The sequence below is a fragment of the Mastigoproctus giganteus genome, chromosome 2 (assembly GCF_048544385.1).
Source record: "Mastigoproctus giganteus isolate SK-2022 chromosome 2, ASM4854438v1, whole genome shotgun sequence".
NCBI lineage: Eukaryota > Metazoa > Arthropoda > Arachnida > Uropygi > Thelyphonidae > Mastigoproctus > Mastigoproctus giganteus.
Genome location: NC_143576.1, coordinates 15,128,837 through 15,156,149, shown reverse-complemented (window position 1 = coordinate 15,156,149; position 27,313 = coordinate 15,128,837). Strand labels below are relative to the sequence as shown.

The 27,313-nt window shown below is 39.2% G+C and overlaps 1 protein-coding gene across 1 annotated transcript in view; it reads left to right on the top strand.

The window, feature by feature from the left end:
• Nucleotides 1–3,207: 3,207 nt before the first annotated feature.
• Nucleotides 3,208–27,313, top strand: part of tweek (transmembrane protein KIAA1109 homolog tweek) — an 806,203-nt gene continuing 782,097 nt past the window's right edge. The window contains 1 exon segment of the mRNA XM_090388226.1: nt 3,208–3,386. Within this exon segment, the coding sequence (XP_090244352.1) occupies nt 3,370–3,386 (17 nt within the window). The 5' untranslated portion in view covers nt 3,208–3,369.

Genomic DNA, 27,313 nt, shown 5'->3' with positions numbered 1-27,313 from the left:
CTAATAGCTTCCAAGGTAAGTTTTTTTGAATGCTTCCCATTTTGAATTTGCTGTTGGTAACATCATCAGTTGGTCCCACTATATAGAATTTAAATACTGTCTCAGACCATCGTAATTGCCTTTACGAAAGCAAAAACCCGTCCCTTTACCCCTGATGGTAGTAACCTCTTTGAGTAAATCCCACTTCAGCACACTGTGATCACTGCCACCTAGTGGTTCCTTTATCTGCAGATGCTTAATGCATGAAGAATCACTATTGATAATCAGATCAAGAGTATTACTTCCTCTACTTGCCTCCCGAACATGCTGATGTAGAAAACAATCATCCAAAAAATCCACGAAAGCCTTGCTAGTGTGTGAATGACCAACCCACAAATTCCAGGCTATATCTGGGAAATTAAAATCCCCCATTATAAGACTCTCTGATGTACTGTCTGATGACTCTCTGATGGCCCACTCTATTTCCCTGTACAGTTTCTTATTATACTCATCAGAGTCATTAGGCCTATAGCACACTCCTACTCTCAATTTTGATCTCCCAATGCTTATGTCACACCAAACTGAATCGACACTGCACTGTCCAGCGATGTCGACTGGCTTCACTTCCTTGGATTTTATGTGTTTCTTAACTAATAGCATAACCCCTCCCCCCTTCCTATCCTGTCTATCCTTTCTGTAGACGTTATACTCCCCATATTCCAGTTCTGCATTCCTTATATATGTGTGACACCACGTCTCTGATATCCCAACAATATCCGCCTTTGATGTTTTGAGCAATACCTCAACTTCATCAAATTTATTTACCAAAAACTAATGTTGAAAACTAGAGTTGAACTAATGTTCCTGGAGTAGCAGTGCACAAGTCAGTACACATGTGTACATCCCATTAACTTCAAACAACCGCAGAACTCGTCGAAAAGGTGCCACGAACATGGGACTTGGAACTCTGGCAGATGGTTCCAAATAACAGTTCTGTTCTCTGAGTACCCTTTTAGCCTACAAACAGGTTATAGACGTTATTTTATCCTGAGATAACAACGAATGCCGTATCATAATCCAACATCAGAGAAAGGGACACTTAAGGTGGTGGTGGCAGTGTTCTCGTGTGGGGCGGAATAAGGATTAACTGCCTTTTCATGTTTTGGTATGGGTACCTGAACTGTGCAGAGGTACCGAGAACAGATCCTCGAACCACATGTGCGACTTTTTAGGGTCACAGATGGCCCAAATTTACTTTCCATGCACGAAAACGCCTCTGCACTTAGAACTTAGTGTTGGATGAATAACTGGAAACTGAAGATATCCATCGACTGTCGTGCACTATCACCAGACTTAAATTCGATCGAACATGGATGGACCGCCTTTCGCATTGAATTTCAGGTATGAAATATTAGGTATGGGTTTCAAAAGTTCTGGTGAAGGACTGTATTCAAGATGTTCAGTGGAGGTTATAAGATGAGAGACTTAGGTATTCGATTATAAATAGAAGAATATTATCTGAGAGATTAGGAATTGGTTTAAGGAAAAAATTGGTACTATGTCTGGTATGGAGTATGGTATTTTATGAAGTAGAAATATGGGCATTGAGCATGGAAGATATTAGAAGAATGCAAACTTTTGATATGTGGAAATGGAAAAGGAGGATAGAAAAGGTAAAATGGGTTGATGAAGTAAAAAATTGGGAGGTTTTGAGAAGGGTGGGGGACAGCACTGTGCAGTGGTTGTGGTTTATGATAGTTTGGTGGGCCATTTCTTTTGTTATTCTATAACCATATAAGAAATGTTGGAGGTATTTTCTACGTAGGATTCGGTGCGATGCATCCAGTGCAATGGTTAAAAATGTGGAAGAGCAATTAGGTTGTAAATGTATGTTATGAAGTGAAGGACTGTGTTATGCGGCAAGGGAGTAATGAATTTTTTGCAGCTGATACAAAAGTGGCAGGTTAGTTAATGATAATCAGGAATGATACTGCAATGGGATCCAAAAAATTGGACAACTGGACTGAGAAGTGTCAACTGATATTTAACATTGACAAATGGTAAATTTGTCAATGTTAAATTGCATGGTACTGTGTGGTAGTGGAGTTCGAAAAAGATTTGGAGGTGTTTGTTCAGTCAGATGTGATGGCCTATGAGCAGTCCAGACTAGCTGGTACGACGGTTCATGGAATTTATCCAGCAGAGATAAGGAAATAATTATCCTATATACTGAACTGGAATCCTGATTTTAGAAAGGATGTGGATCTGTTGGAACTGTGCCTTGCAAAGTTACTGGGGACACGGATTCAAAAGGGGATTTAGGGGCCTAGTTCATTTATGTTGTGACTTTGATGATTCTCTCGATGGGGTCCTAGATCGGGGCCTGGTGCACCGATAAAGCGCACCCTCCATTTGCACGGCCCTGTTTTGCAATAGATGCAAGAAGAGCAATGAGATTAGTGGGTAGGACCAAAGGGTACTCTTAAAAAACTTCAATTTTGCAAATTGCAGGTCTTGTAACTAGGCACCTGTGATGAGATCTGATTGATGTGGTTAAGGCCTTGAATAGATCGAATAAGCTAAGTGTTGATGCATCATTTCTCCTCCTCAGATAACACATATAAAGGTGCATGAATTTAAATTGAGAAAGAATGGTTGCAGAACAGAAGTGCGGAAATTTGTCTTCAGCTAGAGTGTCGTTGATTATCGGAACAGGCTTTAATTAAATTTAAGGAGGAATTAGATCTGTTTTTTTTTGTTTATTTATTTTATTATTTTACATTTTTGGCTGATGTTGTACAAGCTTGCTCCCTTGCATCCATTGCTAATACAAATACTAACACGAAAAAAAATAAATAAATAAAATAAAAAATAAAATAAAATAAATAAGTAAATTAAAAAAAAAGATTTCTATGCCAAAGAAGTTGCTGTGACCTTCCATCTTTCCCCAAGGCAATTTTTGATGCGCTTCTGTTTGAAAATAAAAATTTTATTTAATTTTATTATTAAATTTTATATTTATTTTTTAATTTTGATTTATTTATTTTTTGGCTAGTGTTGGATAAATTTCTTTACTTGCATGATTCTCTTAAATCTGATTGCAATTCTCCCTTTAAATGATTTTAAAAATAGTTCACTTCTGCGGATTTAATCACTGTGGTCATGATTTCAGAAGTACACAGTATAGAAGTCATCTGGTTGAATGATTTTATTTTTACCTTGAGCTGTCTTGTATTGTGATGGGAGTGAAAATAATCAACGCATTTTCCGTGATCATGGTGTACATATATCGCTACTGTATATGATGTTTATTTTACGTTGTATTATCTAATAGTATTTTGGTTAATGTTTTCAATAATGTGACTTTACATACGGATTTTAAAAATAGCTATGGATGAGGTGACCTTGTAAGTTTGTTTTCATGTTTCAATATATATATATATATATATATATATATAAAAAAGTCAGATGATGTCGAGTTTTGTTTATTTTTTAAATATTTTTAAAAGGATGGAATTACTTGTATACTGTAATGGAATTACTTGTTTTTATTAGTAGTGGGAGTCAATGTACGTGAAGTAGGAAATATTGACTATTTGAAATGGTCTCCGGTAGCAGCTTGTCAGGAACAAGCCCAGGAGGTGATTATCTACTGGGATTATTATTGGAATTAACAAAAAAAAAAAAAAAAAAATTCTATTGAATACCTCCGTTATAGTATACTGCTGTAACCACCAGAAATGGATTCGTATTGAGCAGTGTTGAATCTAGGGGGTTGCCGGGGGTGAAACAACCCCAATGCACTAAACCCCCCCCCCGGGAAAAATAGTCATTTTATTTTAATATTTGTTCAAAGACCCTGGACTTTTAAATTTTCTTCTTACTGCACTTTAGGGACCATATTATCAGTTTTTACAACGTAATTATAAAACGAATTCAATAAATTTTTGTGAAATAAACACAACACAAAAAATCACATCAACCAAGTGTGGTACTCGTTAGGTGGTACACAGCGAAAATAAATCACTAAAATTCAAAAGGCACGAAATTTTCAAAATAATTAAATTGGGCAATATTTCTGGTTGCACAAATTATGACTAAAAGCCATCATTTCAAATGTTGCATTTTCGTTTTATGGTTTTCAGGTTCCCCTTGTTTTCACACAACTCATCTCTTGATAGTGTTTCACACAAATGGTCTACATACTTGTGACTAATTCTGTGTTTGTATATCACAAACAAGATGACTGAATTGCAGGCTGTGAATAGGTTTGCCCGAATTGGTTCCTCAGTGAAGGATGCTTTCAGGGCAGGGTTAAATGATGTCTAGGCAGAGAGAGGAGTCTACTGCAGCTGCTATATCAATCGTCGTCAGTTTTGCTTTGTGGTTTTCAGATTCCCTTTATTTGTTTTTTACACAGCAAGAGTACTTGTGGCTAATTCTTCCTTTGTATACTGCAGACAAGAGACTGTTTTGTCACAGCCAATAAACAATATATTTTATAATCTTTTTATTATATATATATATATATCTGTACCGTAATATTGCAAGGTTGCTTGAAGATATGCTTAGAAGCCCCAAATGAATTATCAGAAAAATTAATAAATGAAATGATTGATTGATGCAAAGAAGAATAAGATTATTATAATACTTGCATGTTCGATTATAATTTGTAGGATTTTTTGCAAATTTTAATCAGTGATTTTCATATTATTAAACTGTGAATATTGTCAGTAATGTGGTTTTGTGAACTGACTATTAATATTTACATGTTAAATAATAAATATTTCCTTTTGTTTCCTATTTTTTTTTTCTCATATTCTCTTATTATAAAATTCATAAATATACAGATTTGTTTGTAACATATACATATGTTGTAAATATTAAATAATAATAATAAAAAATATACACATACTACATGTAACCCCCAAGTTTACATTCTCCCTCCCCCCAGTGTGCAAATGCTCTGGGGGGAGGGAGAATGTAACACTGCCACTGCTATTGAGAGTTCTGGGTTCGAATCTTTTTAGAAACTGAAGCAATTTTTAATGCCATATAAACGAAGGCCCTAGTTTGCCAAAAGCAAAAAAAAAAAAAAAAAAAATTTGGGTTTTGTAGTCTGCAAAAAAAAAAAAAAAAAAAAAAAAAAAGGCCACCTCACCACATAAATCCAATTGTACACAATACGGACACACAAACATACAGAATTTTATATATATATATGAGGTACATAAAAAAGTTCCTGGAATTTTACTATAAAAGTTTATTGAGCAAACAGTTGGGCTTACTACTCTAATCACCTTCAAAGCATATCCCTTCTGAACACACACACTTACTCCATTGGTCTTCCCAAGCTTTGAAACATTCTTTAAAATCATGTTTTTTTTAGTGCACCTCTTGTTATTTTGGCATTTTCTTTGATGTCATTTGCTGTAGCAAAACAATGACTCCAAATTCTGATTTTCAGTTTAGGAAACAGCCAGAAGTCAAATGGCACAAAGTTGAGGAGTAGGGAGGCTACTGCATGATTATAATTTTTTTTGCATCCGAGGACTACTATATTTCCCTGGCTCCATGGCTATGTGATTGAGCTCATTATCATGGTGAAGAATTCAGTGATCCTTCTATTTTTGAGGTCGTCGTTGCCTTAAATTTTCACGCAAAATGTCAAAAGCTTAATGTAGTAAGCAGCAGTAATTCTTCTCCCTCTAGGCACAAATTCATGTTGCACAATGCCCTGAATGTTGAAAAAAATGATCAGCATGTCTTTGATTGGATTTTGTTGCACTAGACTTCTTGGGGTGTGGGGACATTTGTGTGCTGTTCAGGTGATTCTGCCTTGTTCTTGGGGTCATAAGGCAAACACCCAGTGATTACTTTTTTTTAGGTAGCTCAGCTCCTGTGTATAATTTTTGAACAAATCACCTGTGATGGGTTCCTGCAGTCCATTTGATTGTTCCAGCAAGTGTGGATAAAACTTTACACACAGTGAAGCATTCTTAAATCTTGTATGAGGATTGTGTATTGAGCCTACAGACAGTCCAACTTCATGAGCATTCTCAACAAAAATCATTTGTCTATCATTCTGCATGGGTTCCTTCACTTTTGTGACATTTTCATTGTTTTCTGACATTGAAGAGTGTCCACCGTGAGGTTAATATTCCAGTGTTTTCTTCAAAGCAACATCTCCATAAACTTTCTGTAATGCTTTCAGCATCTCTGTTGCACTTTTCCCAAGTTTAAAGAACTTGACGTTTTTCAAATTGTGACATTCTGCAATCAGTCAATCAACTACGGCACAAGTGAAGTGGTCGAGCCAGTTCCCACTTGTCATGTGTGCACACCAGGCTCAACGTCAATGTCACACGATAGGCTCTTTTTGAATGTACTACTTATACAGGGTGTTTCAGTTAAACGTTTCAGAACTTCTAAGAGGGGTAGGGTACATCCTGACAACTCGAAATCATATAGCAATGTGGGGTCGGAAATGCTTTCCTGAAGCGGTGTTGTACACAGAAGCACCATAAAAAGAAAAGAGACCGTAAGTGAGAAATCATTTTAATAATACATGAAAAGAAGCAAAAGGTACATGGATTAAAGTAAGTGTTCGAAGTTTCTTCCACGGGCTACAATGCACGCCTCACATCTCCGACGCATGGACATCCGAACATTCTGGAATACTCCAGGCAGCGTGTCCAGACACAGCAACCGGAGGATTATGCACCTCGTATTGCTTTCGCACAGTGGTACCTTGGAAAATGTGCTACAAATCCCCTTTTTCCTGCTGAAGTGTTGTTTTCCGATGAGGCATCCTTCACAAGGGAAGGAATTTTCAACACGCATAACGACCATATCTGGGCGGTCGAGAACCCGCATGCAATACGACGTCGTGCAGCACAGATTCGATTTTCGGTCAATGTATGGGCCGGTATTATGGGAGATCACCTCATCGGACCTTACGTGTTACCGTGTCGTCTAACCGGACCTATCTACTTGATCTTTCTGCAGCAAGTATTGCCACAACTTTTGAGAGATGAACAGATTTCTGCATCGACGCAACAGACAATGTGGTTCCAACACGATGGAGCCCCTGCCCATTATAGCGGAGATGTTCGTAACTACCTGGATGTCACATTTGGTCAACAGTGGATCGGACGTGGTGGTCCCGTGCGTTGGCCTGCTCGGTCACCCGACCTATCATGTCTTGATTTTTATTTCTGGGGTCATATGAAATCGCTAGTTTATGACACCCCTGTTGACAATGCCGAGGAGCTGGTTGCAAGAATCGCAGTAGCTGCCGAAGAAATTCGAAATTCGCCTGGAGTATTCCAGAATGTTCGGATGTCCATGCGTCTGAGATGTGAGGCGTGCATTGTAGCCCGTGGAAGAAACTTCGAACACTTACTTTAATCCATGTACCTTTTGCTTCTTTTCATGTATTATTAAAACGATTTCTCACTTACGGTCTCTTTTCTTTATGGTGCTTCTGTGTACAACACCGCTTCAGGAAAAGCATTTCCGACCCCACATTGCTATATGATTTCGAGTTGTCAGGATGTACCCTACCCCTCTTAGAAGTTCTGAAACGTTTAACTGAAACACCCTGTATATATAAGAATATTGATAGACTAGGGCTACTGATAAACCAGAGAAAGCCCAACGACCATGATGAGTATTAGTATTGAAATTAGTTTAAAGGAGAAGAAAAAAAAGGAAATTGAAGGGATATATAACAGTCATGAAGAAAGCAGAAAATTAGTTTAAAACGAAAGTAATAAAAATAGGAGAGAAACAGAAAAGAGAATAGAGGAGAAAAAAAAATACATAATGATAAAATAACAAAATACTAAGGAAATAAATATTGTTATATATTGTTTTTATTGCAATTTTGGTGATTGACCTGTGATCAGTAATGCCAAGGTTGTGTGTTATGCGACAGTATCTCTTTCCTTAGTATTTTATTATTTTTTTTCTCCTTTATTCTCTTTTCTATTTCTCTTCTACTTTTATTACTTTTGTTGTTAAATTAATTTTGAATTTTCTTTGATTTTATTGTATATAGTCATTATCATTAATATAATTATCATTATATTATGAAAGTAATAACTCAGAACAAACTTTATCTCACAATAAGTAGTTTGGATATCATACTATCTTCCAAGAAATGGGAATTTCCAAAAGGTTAATCTTTCCTTTTATTTAAAAATGAAATAATGGCTGATTAACATTTTTGTGTTGTAATAACTTTACTAAAAGGTTAATCTGCCAGTTGCACTACTTTCAAACAAATGTTTGAAATCCTACTGGCTGCAAAAACACATGAAAGGACTGTACTCTTCTTATTTTTCTGAGGCTGTATAGATTAGCTATGTTATAACTTTGAATTGCACAACAACTCATATTGAACAAATTGTTTAAAACTGTTTTGACAGTGTTGTCACTAGAGACTACCTGCTATCTGATGAGGGACTCATTGAATCTGGTGATTCAGTTATTATTGAAACAGCCTGTCAAAAGTGTTTCATTTTTGAAACAAATGGACAATTTACCATTTCAAGGCATCTGTTTGAAATTAGTGCAATACCGGAAAAACTTGTTGCAAAATTTATTCTTCTGTGATCATTAAGGCCACTTCATTATCTAAGCAGTTTAAATCCTGCTGGACTACCTTGAAAGACTTTTTTTCCACCTGTGCTCCTGAACTTACTCCTATTCTTTGCAGCCTTTTTTCACTTTCTTATTCCAAAGGTGTTTTTCCTTCTGCTTGGAAATTAGCATTAGAAGAGGCATTTGATGCAAGAAAGCAAGCTTATGCAGCATCAGCCAAAAAATAAAAAATAATAAAATAAAATAAAATAAAAATAAATAAATAAATAAAAAATAACCACTTCCACTTCACCCCTCTGTTCGTTTGAAATACCTGTCCAGCTGAGCCTTAAACTAATATAGGCCATCAACTTCCACGACAAGGGATGGAAGTCTCTTTCACCAACCAACCACCTGCTGGCTAAAGGCAAATTTCCTCATGTCTATCCTACATCTGTCTTTCCTCAATTTGAATTTATGCCCTCTCAGGTGATTTTTCTGAGCAAGAGGAAGAATCCCATCAGCATTGAGCATGCTCAAACCATTCAAGGCTTCATACACCTCAATCAGATCACCTCGCTGGTGCCTAGTCTCCAGACACTGTAATTTGCAGAACTTAAGCCTTTCTTCGTAAGAGCACCCCTTTGTTCCATTCAACAACCTTGTTGCCCTTCTCTGTACCCGTTCCAACATCCCTGCATCCTTCTTGAAATGAGGCCTCCAGACCTGTATACAGTACTCTGGGTGTGGCCTGACCATTGCCTTATACAAGGGAATAATCACCTCCTTATCCCTGCTAGAAAAATTCCTATATATCATCGACAATACACCATGAGCTTCTCTTTGCAGCCCGTCTGCGCTGCTCAGAAAACTTCATATCTGCCTGCACAACCACCCCCAGATCCCTTTCATTCTCTACCACTGTCAGTGTAGTACCACAGAGTTGATACGTTGCTCTGGGGTTGCTGTTTCCCTTATGTAATACTTTACATTTGTCAATGTTAAACTTCATTTTCCACCTCTCAGCCCAACTGCTCAACCTTTCCAGATCCTGTTGCAGTAGCATAGTGTCAGTAGTGTCCTTGACAACCCTGCCAACCTTCGTATCGTCTGCAAACTTGGATATTAAGCTTGATATACCATCATCAATATCATTTATAAATACAGAAAACAATAATGGACCCAATACTGAACCATGAGGGACTCCACTAATAACATTAGTCCACGATGAGCAGTGTCCATTGATTACCACTCTCTGTCTTCTCCCCCTCAACCACCCCTTTATCCATAGCAGCAATTTGTCTCCAATGCCACACTGCTCCAATTTGTGCAGCAGTCTTCCATGTGCAACAGTATCAAAAGCCTTTCTAAGATCCAAGTATATAATATCAAAGTTATTCCCTGCATCCAGTTCTTTTGTGACTGCATCATAGTATCCAATAAAATTGGTCAGGCAAGACTTCCCCTTAACAAAACCATGCTGTGTCTGAGCTATAACTGAAGTCTTGTCTAGATGATCCTGCAGTGCTTCTTTAACCAGTGCCTCCATTAATTTTCTGGGAACAGAAGTTAAACTATAATTACTTGTGTCGCATTTTGATCCTCCTTTGTGAATTGGGGTCACATTTGCACATCTCCAGTCCATGGGTACTTCCCCTGAGTCCAAGGAAGCTCTCATAATTATGGCTAAGGGTTTGCTTACTTCCTTTGCTGCCTCGTTTAATATAACTGGATAGATCCCATCCACCCCAGGTGCCTTTCTTGTATTTATCTTCAACAGTTTCTCCTCCACTTTACTCTCAGTTATTACAAGATTCTCTAGCTTACTGCCAGAGTTGAATACACCTCTGGCATTCTCCTCGCTGAATAACTCCTCATGTGTGAATGTCGATGCAAAATATTCATTTAGTTTGTTAGCTACCTGAGCAGGATCATCAACAGTTGACCCATCGGTATCAAGTGGACCAATGTGATTCATCCCCTTCCTTCTAGAGTTTACATAAGTAAAGAACTCTTTGCTGTTTTTCTTTGCATCCCTTGCCAAAGATTTCTCGTAATCTGCCTTCGCCTGCCTAACCTCCTTTGTAACTTGGTTACAGATCAACTTGTATCTATCATAGGCTTCTGTATCACGTGTTAATTTGTATGTATCCCATGAATTTTTCTTCTCTGCCATATGTCTCATTAGTTCATCTAACATCCACTTAGGCCAAAACCTTGAACAATATTTCTTAGTTGGTATGTAAAGCCTAGTAGCTTCCAAGATAAGTTCTTTAAATGCTTCCCATTTTGAATTTGCTGTTGGTAACATCATCAGTTGGTCCCACTGTATAGAATTTAAATACTGTCTCAGTCCATCGTAGTCGCCTTTACGAAAGCAATAACCCTTCCCTTTACCCCTAATGGTAATTACCTCTTTGAGTAAATCCCACTTCAGCACACTGTGATCACTGCCACCTAGTGGTTCATTTACCTGCAGATTCTTAATGCATGAAGAAACACTACTGATAATCAAATCAAGAGTATTACTCCCTCTAGTTGCCTCCCGAACATGCTGATGTAGAAAACAATCAGCCAATAAATCCACAAAAGCCTTGCTAGTGTGTGAGTGACCAACCCCCAAATTCCAGTCAATATCTGGGAAATTAAAATCCCTCATTACAAAGGGTACTAGGAAAGTTTTGCAATATGACGCAACAATGAATCACAGGAAGCTGCTTGTTGCTGCATGTTGAGACATGTTCATACGTGCATAGTAGCCGCTGGGCTCAGTTATTCATTAGTAGTGAGAGTGTAAAGTGCTTGCGATGGCATTGTGGTCACGAAATGAGATAAGGACAGCTTTGCGGTATAATTTCGTGCGTGGTTTAACCATAGACCAGTGCTTAGAAGAAATGACTCTTGCACTAGATGATGATTGTCCACATCGTACAACGATATTCAGGTGGTATAGAGAATTCCAAAGGGGAAATTTCACTCTGGAGGATTCTGAGAGGCCGGGAAGGCCACGAACGTCAGTTATGGAGGAAAACGTTACTGCTGTGAGGAAAATGCTTGACGAAAACAGGCGAGTGACCTACCAACAGATAGAGGATACTTTGGGCCTAAATGCACCAGCAATTCGTTCGATTCTGCAAGATCATTTGCACGTGAAGAAACTTTGTTCTCTCTGGGTGCCGCATCAACTGACTGAAGAGCAGATGACAAGGCATGTGACTTGGTGCCGGGAGATGTTAAAAAAGTTTGATAAGGGACAATCTCGGTATGTGAACAACATCGTGACAGGTGACAAGACTTGGCTGTACTATTACGATCTGCCGACCAAGGCTCAAAACAAAGTTTGGGTCTTTGATGATGACGACACACCCGTAATTGTCAGAAAATCCCGATCTGTAAAGAAGAAAATGATAGCTGTATTTTTCAAATCGAGTGGAATTGTGGAAAGTGTCGTTTTGGACACGCCGAGGACAGTCACAGCTAAGTGGTATACTGAACAATGCCTGCCTAAAGTCATTGGATCTATGAAGAACCTGCGACCAAAGTCAAGAATGGACACCTGGTACCTCCATCACGATAATGCTGCAGCTCACCGCGCCAAAGCCTGCACCGAATATTTGACCACGACAGGACTGAAACTTCTCGAGCACCCTCCCTACAGTCCAGACCTTGCTCCCTGCGACTTTGCACTGTTCCCGCATGTGAAAATGAAGCTAAAAGGGAGGCGGTTTTCCAGTGATGAGGACCTTCTATGGGCTTGGGACAACGAGTGTGCTTTACTCCCTAGTGAAACTTGGCAGAACTGGTTTAAAGATTGGTTTCGGAGGATGGAGAGGTGTATTGAATGTAGAGGAAATTACTTTGAAAAAATTAAATAAACAAAGCTGTATTGCAAAACTTTCCTAGTACCCTTTGTATAAGACTCTCTGATTTACTGGCCCACTCTATTTCCCTGTACAATTTCTTATTATACTCATCAGAGTCATTAGGCCTATAGCACACTCCTATTCTCAATTTTGATCTCCCAATGCTTATGTCACACCAAACTGACTCGACACTGCACTGTCCAGCAATGTCGACTGGCTTCACTTCCTTGGATTTTATGTATTTCTTAACTAATAGCATAACCCCTCCTCCCTTCCTATCCTGTCTATCCCTTCTGTAGACATTGTACTCCCCAAATTCCAGTTCTGCATTCCTTATATCTGTGTGACACCACGTCTCTGAAATCCCCACAATATCTGCCTTTGATGTTTTGAACAATACCTCAAATTCATCAAATTTATTTACTAAACTCCTAGCATTAGTGTACACGCAAGTATACATGCACCTGTTCTTTTTCTTAGCTACCGTAACACAACCCATGTGTTTACTTGTACCCCAATGATTCCCAGCAGTCTCTGAAATATCCTGCATCTTATTTTCCAGGCTGCGGCTCATTCCAATAGAAGCAGTGCAAGAATCACTTTCACCTCTGCCAGTGGCTACTGTTAATATATTAGTCCTTGTATCCCCCCCAATCTAGTAGTTTTCCGACCCACTTAACACTGCCTCGATAGCATCAGCAAACATTCTTGCACCCTTTCTATTTAAGTGTATCCCATCCCTGTAGAAGCAGTATCTCCTGTTAACAAGTACAGACCAGGCTAAAAAAAATTCTACCCCTTGAGCCTTGCACAATCTTTCCAGGGCCGAATTGATCGACAGGGCTCTCATCATATACTCCCTCCTATTGTGTCTGGGCAGAATTGCAGACACTTTCAAATTCACCCCTAATTCACGGCTTTTTTTCAACAGTGACCTGTACTTGTTAAGTAATTCCGCTGGTCTCCTACTCTTAATATCATTAGTGCCAACGTGTACAACTCTATCACCTTTTGTGCCCTTAGAAGATGATATCCGCTCTACAACGTCATCAACCTTTGCCCCTGGCAGACATACCCTTTTCCTGTTCCATCTATCAAATTTGCTCATATCCACCCAGTTCCTAAAAAGGGTGAGAAATCACTCCTATCCAATTATTGTCCCATTGCAGTTACTTCTACTCTTTCTGAAGTAATGGAGAAATCAATTAACCGCCAACTCTTAAACTATCTAGAAACCTTCCATCTGATCAATGAGCGCCAGTATGGATTCCGTCAGTGTCGATCCACTGGTGATATTCTGGCCTATGTTACCCATTTATGGATAAATTCAATGGAAAAGTTCAGTGAAACACAAGCAATTGCTATTGACATCTCAAAGACTTTCGATCGTGTTTGGCATAAAGGCCTTCTAAACAAGTTTCCATCCTTTGGTTTGCCAACTGTTTTTTTGTAATTGGTTATCCAGTTTTTTCTCTGTTAGCTCACTGAGGGTTATGGTAGATGGCTCTGTCTTCTAACTTCTAGACTAATGCTGGTGTCCCCAAGGTTCAGTTCTTTCCCCCACTCTTTTCCTCTTGTATATTAATGACCTTCCATTGACTAGAAATCCTATCCATAGTTTTGCTGATGATAGTGTGTTGTATTCCACTTTTCAGTTTGTGAAACCTCGCCATGTTCAATCTGCTTCAACTTCTCGAATATCCGCTATCAATTCCTTAAATGGCGATCTCCAGGTAATTCTCCAGTCAGGCAAAGACAACTTAGTTGATTTCAATCCTTCTAAAACTCAGTCTGGTCATATACCTCACAAAAAGTATTCTTCTGCTCCAATGGTTATCTTTGGTGACACTCTGATTTCTAGGCAAGATTATATATCTCTTTTAGGGATTACCCTGACTTCTAATCTCTCTTGGCACAAGCACATTACAAATATTGCTTCTTCTGCATCTAAAAAAACTTGGTTTTCTCTTTCGCTCTGGGTGTTCCTTGTCTCCCAAACAGCTGTTCACTCTGTACAAGTCGCATATCGCCCTACCATGGAATATTGTTCCCACATCTGGGGCGGTGCCCCAAAAACCTCTCTCTTAGGCTTCTAGATTCCATTCATAAGAGGGCAATTAGGTTAATTAATGACTCATCTCTAACAGAGTCTCTCCACTCTCTCTCATAGACATTCTGTTTCTGCTGCATGCCTTTTCTACAGATACTTCCATTGGCACTGTTCTTCTGAATTGGCCCTTTCATCTTCCTCATTTATTCATTCAACTGCTGTGTTCTGGAACAACCTTCTTTCATATGTATTTCCTGGAAATTACAGTCTACAGAAGTTAAGTCTAATATCAACAAATATCTTCTTTCGTCTTCCCAACCTCCAACCCATGCACTGTACTAAGTACTATAGCTTCTAACATCTTTCGTGTTTGAGGTTTTCATAAAAAAAAAAAAAAAAAAAAAAAGCCCGATATAGTTTCATCAATATCATTGATAAATATAGAAAACAACAGTTGGTCCAACTCTGAACTCTGAGGGACTCTGCTAATAATATTTGTACACAAAGAGTAGTGTCCATTAATTACCACTCTGTCTTCTCCCACTCTCCCACCTCTTTTTCCATGGCAATAACTTACTCTTAATGTCATACAGCTCCAATTTGTGGCACCTCCATAGCCAGGTGGGAAGGAGCAGCAGTGCATAGCACACGCTTCTTGATTAGACCGGGGTTCGAGCCCGTCATCACCAAATACGGAGGATGCAGAAAGGTCAGGGAATGACCACCGCATATTCCTGGAGCAATATGGCCTTAGTTGCTAATACTCATAAAAACCAAATAACTAACTAACTAACTAGCTCCAATTTGTACAGTAGTCTTCTACATACAACAGTATTAAAAGCTTTCCAAAAATCCCAGTATATGATATCAAAATTATCATATACTTGCAACCTTTGTGACCATATAGTATCCAACCAAATTGGTCAGGTAAGATTCCCCCCTCCACCTTTAACAAACTGATGCCATGTCCAAACTATAATTGCAGTCTTGTCTAGATGATCCTGTAATGCTTCTTTAAACAGTGCCACCATTATTTTCCCCAGAACAGAAGTTACTCATAACCCTTTGTGAATTGGGAATACATTTGCACATCTCCAGTCTGTGGGGATCTCCCCTGAGTCCAAGGATGCTCCCATAATTATGGCTTGCAGTTTCTTACTTCCTTTGGTGGACTTGGCACATTATGGCCTTAGTCACTCTTGCGCCATAAAAACTAAAATCAGTTTAAATGAAAATTCCTTTGCTGCCTCCTTCAGTATAACTGGATGGATCCCATCCACTCCTGGTGCCTTTCTTATGTTTAATTCTTATATTTATACTTATATTCTCTCCAGACAATAGGAGAGAGAGTATATAATGAGAGCCTTGTCGATCAATTCGGCCCTGGAAAGATTGTGCAAGGCTCAAGGGGTAGAATTTTTTTCAGCATGGTCTGTACTTGTTAACAGGAGAGACTGTTTCTACAGGGATGGGATACACTTAAATAGAAGGGGTGCATGAATATTTGCTGATGCTATCGAGGCATTGTTAGGCGGGTCGGAAAACTGCTAGTTTTGCAGGGATACAAGGACTAATAGATTAACAGTAGCCACTGACAGGTGAAAGTGATTCTTGCACTGCTTCTATTGGAATGAGCAGCAGCCTGGAAAACAAGATGCAGGGTATTTCAGAAACTGCTGGGAGTCATTGCAGTACAAGTAAACACATGGGTTGTGTTAGGGTAGCTAAGAATAGGTACAGGTGCATGTATACTTGCGTGTACACCAATGCTAGGAGTTTGGTAAATAAATTTGATGAATTTGAGGTATTGCTCAAAACATCAAAGGTAGATATTGTTGGAATTTCAGAGACGTGATGTCACACAGATATAAGGAATGCAGAACTGGAATTTGGGGAGTACAAAGTGTACAGAAAGGATAGACAGGATAGAAGGGAGGAGGGGTTATGCTATTAGTTAAGAAACGCACAAAATCCAAGGAACTGAAGCCAGTCGACATCGCTGGACAGTGGAGTGTCGAATCAGTTTTGTGTGACATTAGCATTGGAAGATCAAAATTGGGGGTAGGAGTGTTCTATAGGCCTAATGACTCTGATGAGTATAATAAGAAACTGTACAGGGAAATAGAGTGGGCCAGTAAATCAGAGATTCTTATAATGGGGGATTTTAATTTCCCAGATATTGACTGGAATTTGTGGATTGGTCACTCGCACACTAGCAAGGCTTTTGTGGATTTATTGGATGATTGTTTTCTACATCAGCATGTTCGGGAGGCAACTAGAGTGAGTAATACTCTTGATCTGATTATCAATAGTGATTCTTCATGCATTTAGAATCTGCAGATATAGGAACCACTAGGTGGCAATAATCACAGTGTGCTGAAGTGGGATGTACTCAAAGAGGTAACTACTATCAGGGGTAAAGGGAAGGGTTTTTTTGCTTTCGTAAAGGCGACTACGATGGTCTGAGACAGTATTTAAATTGTATACAGTGGGACAAACTGATGATGTTACCAACAGCAAATTCAAAATGGGAAGCATTCAAAGAACTTAGCTTGGAAGCTACTAGGCTTTACATACCAACTAAGAAATATTGTTCAAGGTTTAGGCCTAAATGGATGTCAGATGAACTAATGAGACATGGCAGAGAAGAGAAATGCATGGGATACATATAAATTAATATGTATCCCATATTAACATGGAAGCCTATGATAGATATAAGCTGGTCTGTAACCAAGTCACAAAGGGGCAAAGGCAGATTATGAGAAATCCTTGGTAAAGGATGCAAAGAAAAACAGAAAAGAGTTCTTTACCTATGTAAACTCTAGAAGGAAAGGGATGAATCAGATTAGTCCACTGAATATTGATGGTTCAACAGTTGAGGATCCTGCTGAGGTGGCTGACAAATTGAACGAGTATTTTGCATCTATATTCACACATGAAGAGTTATTCAAGAAGGGGAATGCCAGAGGTGAAGTAAGCCCTGACAGTGAGCTAGATGATTTTGTAATAACCGAGAGGAAAGTGGAGGAGATATTGTTGAGGATAAACATAAAAAAGGCACCCGGGGTGGATGGAATCTATCCAGTTATATTAAAGGAGGTAGCAAAGGAAGTAAGCAAACCTTAGCCATAATTATGGGAGCTTCTTTGGTCTCAAAGGAGGTACCCATAGGCTGGAGATGTGCAAATGTGACCCCAATTCACAAAGGAGGACAAAGGCTGACACAAGTAATTATAGACCTGTGAGTTTAACTTCTGTTCCAGGAAAATTAATTGAGGCACTGGTTAAAGAAGCACTGCAGGATCATCTAGATATTCAGTTATAGCTCGGACACAGCATGGTTTTGTTAAGGGAAAGTCTTGCCTGATCAATTTGATTGGATACTATGATGTAGTCACAAAAGAACTGGATGCAGGGAATAACTTAGATATTATATATTTGGATCTTAGAAAGGCTTTTGATACTGTTGCACCTGGAAGACTGCTGCACACATTGGAGCAGTATGGCATTGGAGGCAAATTGCTGCTGTGAATAAAAGGATGGCTGAGGGGGAGAAGACAGAGAGTGGTAATCAATGGACACTGGACTAATGTTATTAGTGCAGTCCCTCAGGGTTCAGTGTTGGGTCCATTGTTGTTTTCTGTATTTATAAATGATATTGATGATTGTATATCAAGTTTAATGTCCAAGTTTGCAGACGATACAAAGGTTGGCAGGGTTGTTAAGGACACTACTCGCGCTATGCTGCTGCAACAGGATCTGGTTAGGTTCAGCAGATGGGCTGAGAGGTGGGAAATGAAGTTTAAGATTGACAAACGTAAAGTACTACATATGGGAAACAGCAACCCCAGAGCAACGTATCAACTCTGTGGTACTATGCTGACAGTGGTTGAGAATGAAAATGACCTGGCGGTAATTGTGCAGTCAGATATGAAGTTTTCTGACAGTACAGACGGGCTGCAAGAGTAGCTCATGGTGCCTTGTCAATGATATATAGGAATTTTTCTAGCAGGGATATGGAGGTGATTATTTGTGTGCGGAAATTTGCCTTTAGCCAGCGGGTGGTTAATTGCTGGAACAAACTTCCATCTGTCGTTATGGAAGTTGATAGGTCGAATAAATTTAAGGAGGAACTGGACAGGCATTTGGAGGGAATGGTGTGTTTTTTTTTTTTTTTTTTGGGTGATGCTGCATAAGCTCATACACTTGCTTTCTTGCATCACATGCCACCACTACTACTATTCCCTTGTATAAGGCAATGGTCAGGCCACACTTTGAGTACTGTATACAGGTCTGGAGGTCTCATTTAAAGAAGGATGTAGAGCTCCTGGAACGAGTACAGAGAATCGCAACAAGATTAGTGAATTGAACTAAGGACACTACTGTCACTATGCTGCTGCAACAGGGTCTGGAAAGGTTGAACAGATGGGCTGAGAGGTGGCAAATGAAGTTTAACATTGACAAATGTAAAGTACTACATATGGGAAACAGCAACCCCAGAGCAACGTATCAACTGTGTGGTACTATACTGACAGTGGTAGAGAATGAAAGGGACCTGGGGGTGGTTGTGCAGGCAGATATGAAGTTTTCTGAACAGTGCAGACGGGCTGCAAGAGTAGCTCATGGTGTATTGTCAGTGATATATAGGAATTTTTCTAGCAGGGATAAGGAGGTGATTATTCCCTTGTATAAGGCAATGGTCAGGCCACACCTAGAGTACTGTATACAGGCCTGGAGGCCTCATTTCAAGAAGGATGTAGAGCTGCTGGAACGAGTACAGAGAAGGGCAACAAGATTAGTGAATGGAACAAAGGGGTGCTCTTACGAAGAAAGGCTTAAGTTTTGCGAATTACAGTGTCTGGAAATTAGGCACCAGCGAGGTGATCTGATAGAGGTGTACAAAGCCTTGAATGGTTTGAGCATGCTCAATGCTGATGGGATTCTTCCTCTTGCTCAGAATAATCACCTGAGAGGGCATAAATTCAAATTGAGGAAAGACAGATGTAGGATAGAAGTGCGGAAATTTGCCTTTAACCAACGGGTAGTTGGTTGGTTGAACAGACTTCCATCCCTTGTTGTGGAAGTTGATAGCCTAAAAAAATTTTAAGGCTCAGCTGTACGGTACTTCAAACGAATGGAGGGGTGAATTGGGAGTGGTTTTTTTTTTTTTTTGGTTGATGCTGCATAAGCTTGCTTTTCTTGCATCATATGCCTCTACTAATGCTAATGGTTAACTGCAATAATTTCTCCATAGTTTTGCTCTCATTTATTACAAAATCCTTTAGCTCCCTGTTAGAGTTTGATAAGTTTCTGGTTTATGCTTCCCTACAAAATTCCTCATGTGTGAATGTAGATGCAAAATACTCAATCAGTTTGTCAGCTATCTCATCAGGATCATTGACAGTAAAACCATCAATATCAGATGGACCAATCTGATTAATCCATTTCCCTTCTAGAGTTTACATTAGGAAAGAAGTGTCTTTTTTCCTTATGCGTAGTCTTTGCATCCTTTGCAAAAGATTTTTTGTAAGCTACCTTTGCTTGCCTAACACCCCTTTGGGATTTGATTATAGAGCTAGCTTATATATACCATTTTCTTCTCTGCTACAAGTTTCATTAGTTCATCTGACATTGATTTAACCCTAAACTTTTAACAGTACTTCTTAGTTTGTATGAAAAGCCAGCTAAGATGAAGAAAGCCAACACGAGAATGACAAGAAACGTCGGATAACTTACGCGGGAAATTAGTTTATCGACACTGGACTCTAGCGTTGCTCGCTTGGTAAACAGATGGTAAGTGTTATCGGTCTGGAGCCGAAATCGAGAAATATATATTGATTGACAGGTAGGCTTGGCATACGATGAAATGATTGGTGGTGGGCGCGACAGAGGACAAGCTACTGTGTAGTCATTGGTTGGCATTATAATGTGGATTTATGATTAAAGAATGGTGCATAATAATTTTGTAATGAATGGTAAATGGTAATAGTAGCGATGAATCTTTTAAAGATGGAAGAAATTTGTAAGGAAAATAAAATGTTACAGGTTGATTTTTTGATGAAAACTAAATTAATAAAAGTTTCGTTCTGTTCATTTTTATGTTCTTCATTATATATTTTTCTCATTATTAAAAGCAGATTTTTGGAGTTCATGAGTGTTTTTACTATACTGTTGATTTAGGTTTGGTTATGAAAAAAGGAAAAGGTTTATTTTTCATTATATTTCATAACCTGACCTTAAATGGTAGGTTAGGAAATAATAGAAACTGTTTCCTTATATTTAGTGACCTAACTTTAAATGTTAGGTTAGGAAATAATATAAGAAAAGAAAGATTCTATAGTGAATAGCTGTTGAGGTGTTGATTGACGTTATGATACGTGTGTATCTGCACGAGTGTCTTTAAAAATAAAAGTACCGTAATAAAAAGTAATATTTTGTTAATAAACAATTTATGTGCTAGTCCATACGATTCTAAAGAAAAAAAGGTTAGGTTACCCCCTCCACTTCCGGAGGGCTTCAAGCCCCCATGGGATTCAAGTGGAGGTAACCTGACCTTTTTTTCACCATTATGGAAAGCGTTCATTGGGGCAAGTTACCATTAGTGCTACTAAAATGATAATGTGATGTTATCGTGTGTTGTGTTTGCGCACCAATCAGCACATTGTTTGCCACGTCTACCTGTCAATCAATTTATCGTTCTCGACTTTGCTCCAGACCGATAACACCTACTGTCTATTTACCGAGTGAGCAGCGCTAGAGTGCCGTAACGGGGAAACTAATTTTCCGCTTAAGTTATCCGACGTTTCTCGTCATTCTCGTGTTGGCTTTCTTTACCTTTGCCGAAAAGCCTAGTAACTTTCAAGATTAATTCCTTGAATGCTTCCCATTTAGAATTTTCTGTTGGTAACATCATTAGTTGGTGCCACTGTATAGAGTTTTAAAATTCTCTGACACCACTGTAGTCACCTTTATGAAAGCATAAACTTTCCCATTTCCCCTGATGGTAGTTACATCTTTGAGTAAATTCCACATCAGTACACTGTGATAACTGTCACCAAGTGGTTCCTTTATCTGCAGATTCTTAATGCATAAATAGTCACTGCAATAATCAATCAAGAGTATTACTCCCTCTGGTTGCCTCTTGAATATTCTGCTGTAGAAAACAGTTATGCAACAAACCCACAAAAGCCTTGCTAGTGTGCAAGTGACCAACCCCACAATTTTCAGTCTATATCTGAGTCTGGGTGCGAGGTTAGCCTGTGCGGACGTTGCTCCTTAAAGCTCTTGAAACAGAGAAGTTTTTCTTGATTTATTTTCTGCTTTATTAGTTTAAATTGTCATATTAACTTATTTTCTAGAGTAACTTTATATTCCTAGTTACGATACTTAGTTTAAAGTTTAACTTAGACAGAGATTTTGTAGATATTACTTAGTATCGGTAACGGTATCAAATCCACGTGTCACAAATTGAACGAGAGGTCTTTTTTTTTTTTAACCAAATTTAGTCGATTTATTAACCAATTGTTAAATCAAATTATCTTCTATAAGTAGATTATAGACCTAGTTAGGATCCTTAGTTTATTCTAAATTGAGATAGCGAGATTTGAAAGCTAATCAATACTTACGAGTCCATAGAAATACCGTTCGTGAATTCCCGGCCTTTTTACTCGATAGCATAAGCTTAGTGTAGTATAGTGCATAATATAATATTGTCAATTAATCAGTAAATCTATTAATCTTGATAAACTTTATTGTCAATTAAATTGTATTTTTAACTCTATATATATATATAACGACTTAATCATAACAAATAATTAATACATAACTATAGTGGTACACATGATACGGAAGTTGTATAAAGGGAACTCGTAGAAAACACTAGATACCGAAAAAAAATATATATATAACATAACTGTTTTGGGATATAACTCAAGGATTTAATTTTTGTTTTGAATTTTATTGAATTAAATCGGAATCATGACTCTGACCAGAGCAGCAAAGCAAAAGGCTCAAGCTAATGGGAGTGCTGTGGTTCAGGGGAGAACTGAGGGGGGCAGTTGCCCTCTGAATCACAGTCTTTTAAAATGCACTGTTTGCTTGATGTTTGCGGAGCAGTCGGGTACGGGACATGATACTGCCAAGGGGGATGTCTTTGTGTGTGCACGATGTAAAGAGTGCAAGGAAATCAGGCGACAACTCAGCGTTGTTATGGGCCTTTATGAGAGCTTGAAGGACAGGGTGGATGCCCTCGAAGGAAATAAATTGAGGGGCCCATCAAGCTCTCAGCTGCCCACATCAACGCCAGAGCTTGCACTTGGTCATCAGGCAACACAGAGGCAGCCCCCTAGGCAGAATGCGCTGGTCCCACAGGAACTAGTAGTTGTTGGTGACTCTATTGTCAGGGAAACGGGGAACATGCTTTGTAAAAAGGATAGGTGGAATAGGACCAGGGTATGTCTGCCAGGGGCAAAGGTTGATGACGTTGTAGAGCGGATATCATCTTTTAAGGGCACAAAAGGTGATATAGTTGTACACGTTGGCACTAATGATATTAAGAGTAGGAGACCGGCGGAATTACTTAGCAAGTACAGGTCACTGTTGAAAAAAAGCCGTGAATTAGGGTTGAACTTGAAAGTGTCTGCAATTCTGCCCAGACACGATAGGAGGGAGTATATGATGAGAGCCTTGTCGATCAATTCGGCCCTGGAGGGATTGTGCAAGGCTCAAGGGGTAGAATTTTTTTTCAGCCTGGACTGTACTTGTTAACAGGAGAGATTGCTTCTACAGGGATGGGATACACTTAAATAGAAAGGGTGCAAGAATTTTTGCTGATGCTGTCGAGGCAGTGTTAGGTGGGTCGGAAAACTGCTAGTTGGGGGGGGGGATACAAGGACTAATAGATTAAAAGTAGCCACTGGCAGAGGTGGAAGTGATTCTTGCACTGCTTCTATTGAAATGAGCAGAAGCCTGGAAAACAAGATGCAGGATATTTCAGAGACTGCTGGTAGTCATTGCGGTACAAGTAAACACATGGGTTGTGTTAGGGTAGCTAAGAATAGAAACAGGTGCATGTATACCTGCGTGTACACCAATGCTAGGAGTTTGGTAAATAAATTTGATGAATTTGAGGTATTGCTCAAAACATCAAAGGCAGATATTATTGGGTTATCAGAGACGTGGTGTCACACAGATATAAGTAATGCGGAACTGGAATTTGGGGAATACAATGTGTATAGAAAGGATAGACAGGACAGGAGGGGAGGAGGGGTTATGCTATTAATTAAGAAACACATAAAGTCCAAGGAAGTGAAGCCAGTCGACATCGATGGACAGGGCAGTGTCGAGTCAGTCTGGTGTGACATAAGCATAGGGAAATCAAAATTGAGAGTAGGAGTGTGCTATAGGCCTAATGACTCTGATGAGTATAATAAGATATTGTACAGGGAAATAGAGTGGGCCAGTAAATCAGAGAGTCTTATAATGGGGGATTTTAATTTCCCAGATATTGACTGGAATTTGTGGATTGGTCACTCGCACACTAGCAAGGCTTTTGTGGATTTATTGGATGATTGTTTTCTACATCAGCATGTTCGTGAGGCAACAAGAGGGAGCAATACTCTTGATCTGATTATCAGTAGTGATTCTTCATGCATTAAGAATCTGCAGATAAATGAACCACTAGGTGGCAGTGATCACAGTGTGTTGAAGTGGGATTTACTCAAGGAGGTAACTACCATCAGAGGTAAAGGGAAGGGTTTTTGTTTTCGTAAAGGCGACTATGATGGTCTGAGACAGTATTTAAATTCTATACAGTGGGACCAACTGATGATATTACCAACAGCAAACTCAAAATGGGAAGCATTCAAGGAACTAATCTTGGAGGCTACCAGGCTTTACATACCAACTAAGAAATATTGTTCAAGGTTTAGGCCTAAATGGTTGTCAGATGAATTAATGAGACATGTGGCAGAGAAGAAAAATGCATGGGATACGTACAAATTAATGGGTGACATGGAAGCCTATGATAGATATAAGTTGGTCTGTAACCAAGTCACAAAGGAGATTAGGCAGGCAAAGGCAGACTACGAAAAATCCTTGGCAAAGGATGCAAAGAAAAATAGAAAAGAGTTCTTTACATATTTGAACTCGAGAAGGAAAGGGATGAATCAGATTGGTCCACTGGATATTGATGGTTCAACAGTTGAGGATCCTGCTCAGGTGGCTAACAATCTAAACGAGTATTTTGCATCTACATTCACGCATGAGGAGTTATTCAGGAAGGAGAATGATGTAGGTAAAGTAAACATTGGCAGCGAGCTGGATGATTTTGTAATAACCGAGAGGAAAGTGGAGGAGAGATTGTTGAGGATAAACATAAAAAAGGCACCTGGGGTGGATGGGATCTATCCAGTTATATTAAAGGAGGCAGCAAAGGAAGTATGCAGACCCCTAGCCATAATTATGAGAGCTTCTTTGGACTCAGGGGAGGTACCCATAGACTGGAGATGTGCAAATGTAACCCCAATTCACAAAGGAGGATCAAAGGCTGACACAAGTAATTATAGACCTGTTAGTTTAACTTCTGTTCCAGGTAAATTAATGGAGGCACTGGTTAAAGAAGCACTGCAGGATCATCTAGACAAGAATTCAGTTATAGCTCAGACGCAGCATGGTTTTGTTAAGGGCAGGTCTTGCCTGACCAATTTGATTGGATACTATGATGTAGTCACAAAAGAACTGGATGCAGGGAATAACTTTGATATTATATATTTGGATCTTAGAAAGGCTTTTGATACTGTTGCACATGGAAGACTGCTGCACAAATTGGAGCAGTGTGGCATTGGAGGCAAATTGCTGCTATGGATAAGGGGTTGGTTGAGTGGCAGAAGACAGAGAGTGGTAATCAATGGACACTGCTCAACGTGGACTAATGTTATTAGTGGAGTTCCTCAAGGTTCAGTGTTGGGTCCGTTGTTGTTTTCGGTGTTTATGAATGATATTGATGATGGTATATCAAGTTTAATGTCCAAGTTTGCAGATGATACAAAGGTTAAGGACACTACTGACGCTATGCTGCTGCAACAGGATCTGGAAAGGTTGAACAGATGGGCTGAGAGGTGGCAAATGAAGTTTAACATTGACAAATGTAAAGTACTACATATGGGAAACAGTAACCCCAGAGCAACGTATCAACTCTGCGGTACTACACTGACAGTGGTGGAGAATGAAAAGGACCTGGGGGTAATTGTGCAGGCAGATATGAAGTTCTCTGAGCAGTGCAGACGAGCTGCAAGAGTAGCTCATGGTGTGTTGTCAATGATATACAGGAATGTTTCTAGCAGGGATAAGGAGGTGATTATTCCCTTGTATAAGGCAATGGTTAGGCCACATCTTGAGTACTGTATACAGGTCTGGAGGCCTCATTTCAAGAAGGATGTAGAACTGCTGAAACGGGTACAGAGAAGGGCAACAAGATTAGTGAATGGAACAAAGGGTTGCTCTTACGAAGAAAGGCTTAAGTTTTGCAAATTACAGAGTCTGGAGACTAGGCACCGGCGAGGTGATCTGATAGAGGTGTATAAGGCTTTGAATGGTTTGAGCATGCTCAATGCCAATGGGATTCTTCATCTTGCTCAGAATAATCACCTCAGAGGGCATAAATTCAAATTGAGGAAGGACGGATGTCGGATAGATGTGCGGAAATTTGCCTTTGGCCAGCGGGTGGTTGGTTGGTGGAACCGACTTCCATCACTTGTTGTAGAAGTTGATAGCCTAAACAAATTTAAAGCTCAACTGGACAGGTATTTGGAATGAACGGAGGGGTGAAATGGGAGAGGGTTTTTTTTTTTTTTTTGGCTGATGCTGAATAAGCTTGCTTTCTTGCATCATATGCCTCTACTAATGCTAATGCTGAAATCCCCCATTATAAGACAATATGATTTACTGGTCCACTTTATTTCTCTGTACAGTTGTTCGTTATACTCATCAGAGTCATTAGGCCTATGACAAGCTCCTACCCTCAATTTTGCTTTACCAGTGCTTATGTCACACCACACTGACAGAACATTGCACTGTCCACCCATGTCAACTAGATGCACTTCTTTAGATTTTGTTTCTTAACTAACAGTCGTTGTGTTAGTTGGTGTAGTCATTCTCTACACATTGTACTCCCCAAATTCCAATTCTGCATTCCTTATATATGTGTGACACCCTGTCTCTGATATCCCAGCAATATCTGCCTTTGACGCTTTGACCAGCACCTCAAATTCATCAAATTTATTTACTATACTTCTATCATTTTAGTATATGCAAGTATACAGGCACCTGCTCTTACTCTTAGTCACCGTAATGCAGCCCATGTATTTACTTATTCCATTTAAATATATTTCTTGATGAAATGTCAAAGAGTATGAAAAAGACTGTTTAAGTAGGGGTAATGCATCTCCATTATTTCTACTACCCAGGTAGTATGCATGCATTGTTTTATTATATCTCATGCTTAAAAACAGCCTTTTTCATACTCTTTGACATTTCATCAAGAAATATATTTTTAATTTAAATCATGCACACCATCGAGCATCTCTCATATTGTTTGATTTATACTTCATAACTGGGTTTTCACTATTGCAATAGGGTACCTTCCCACCCACCAATGATGAAGCCAACCAGCTTCGAAACAGTGCCGTCTGGGTGGTGGTGCCTATTTGAATAACAGTAATCTTCTTTACCAGAGAAGCATTACTTATTCGAAGTAGTGCCCAATACCTAGGCAATTCACAATCATATTGTGAATACCTACAACGAGTTTCCCAATACCTAGGCAACTCATTGTGGG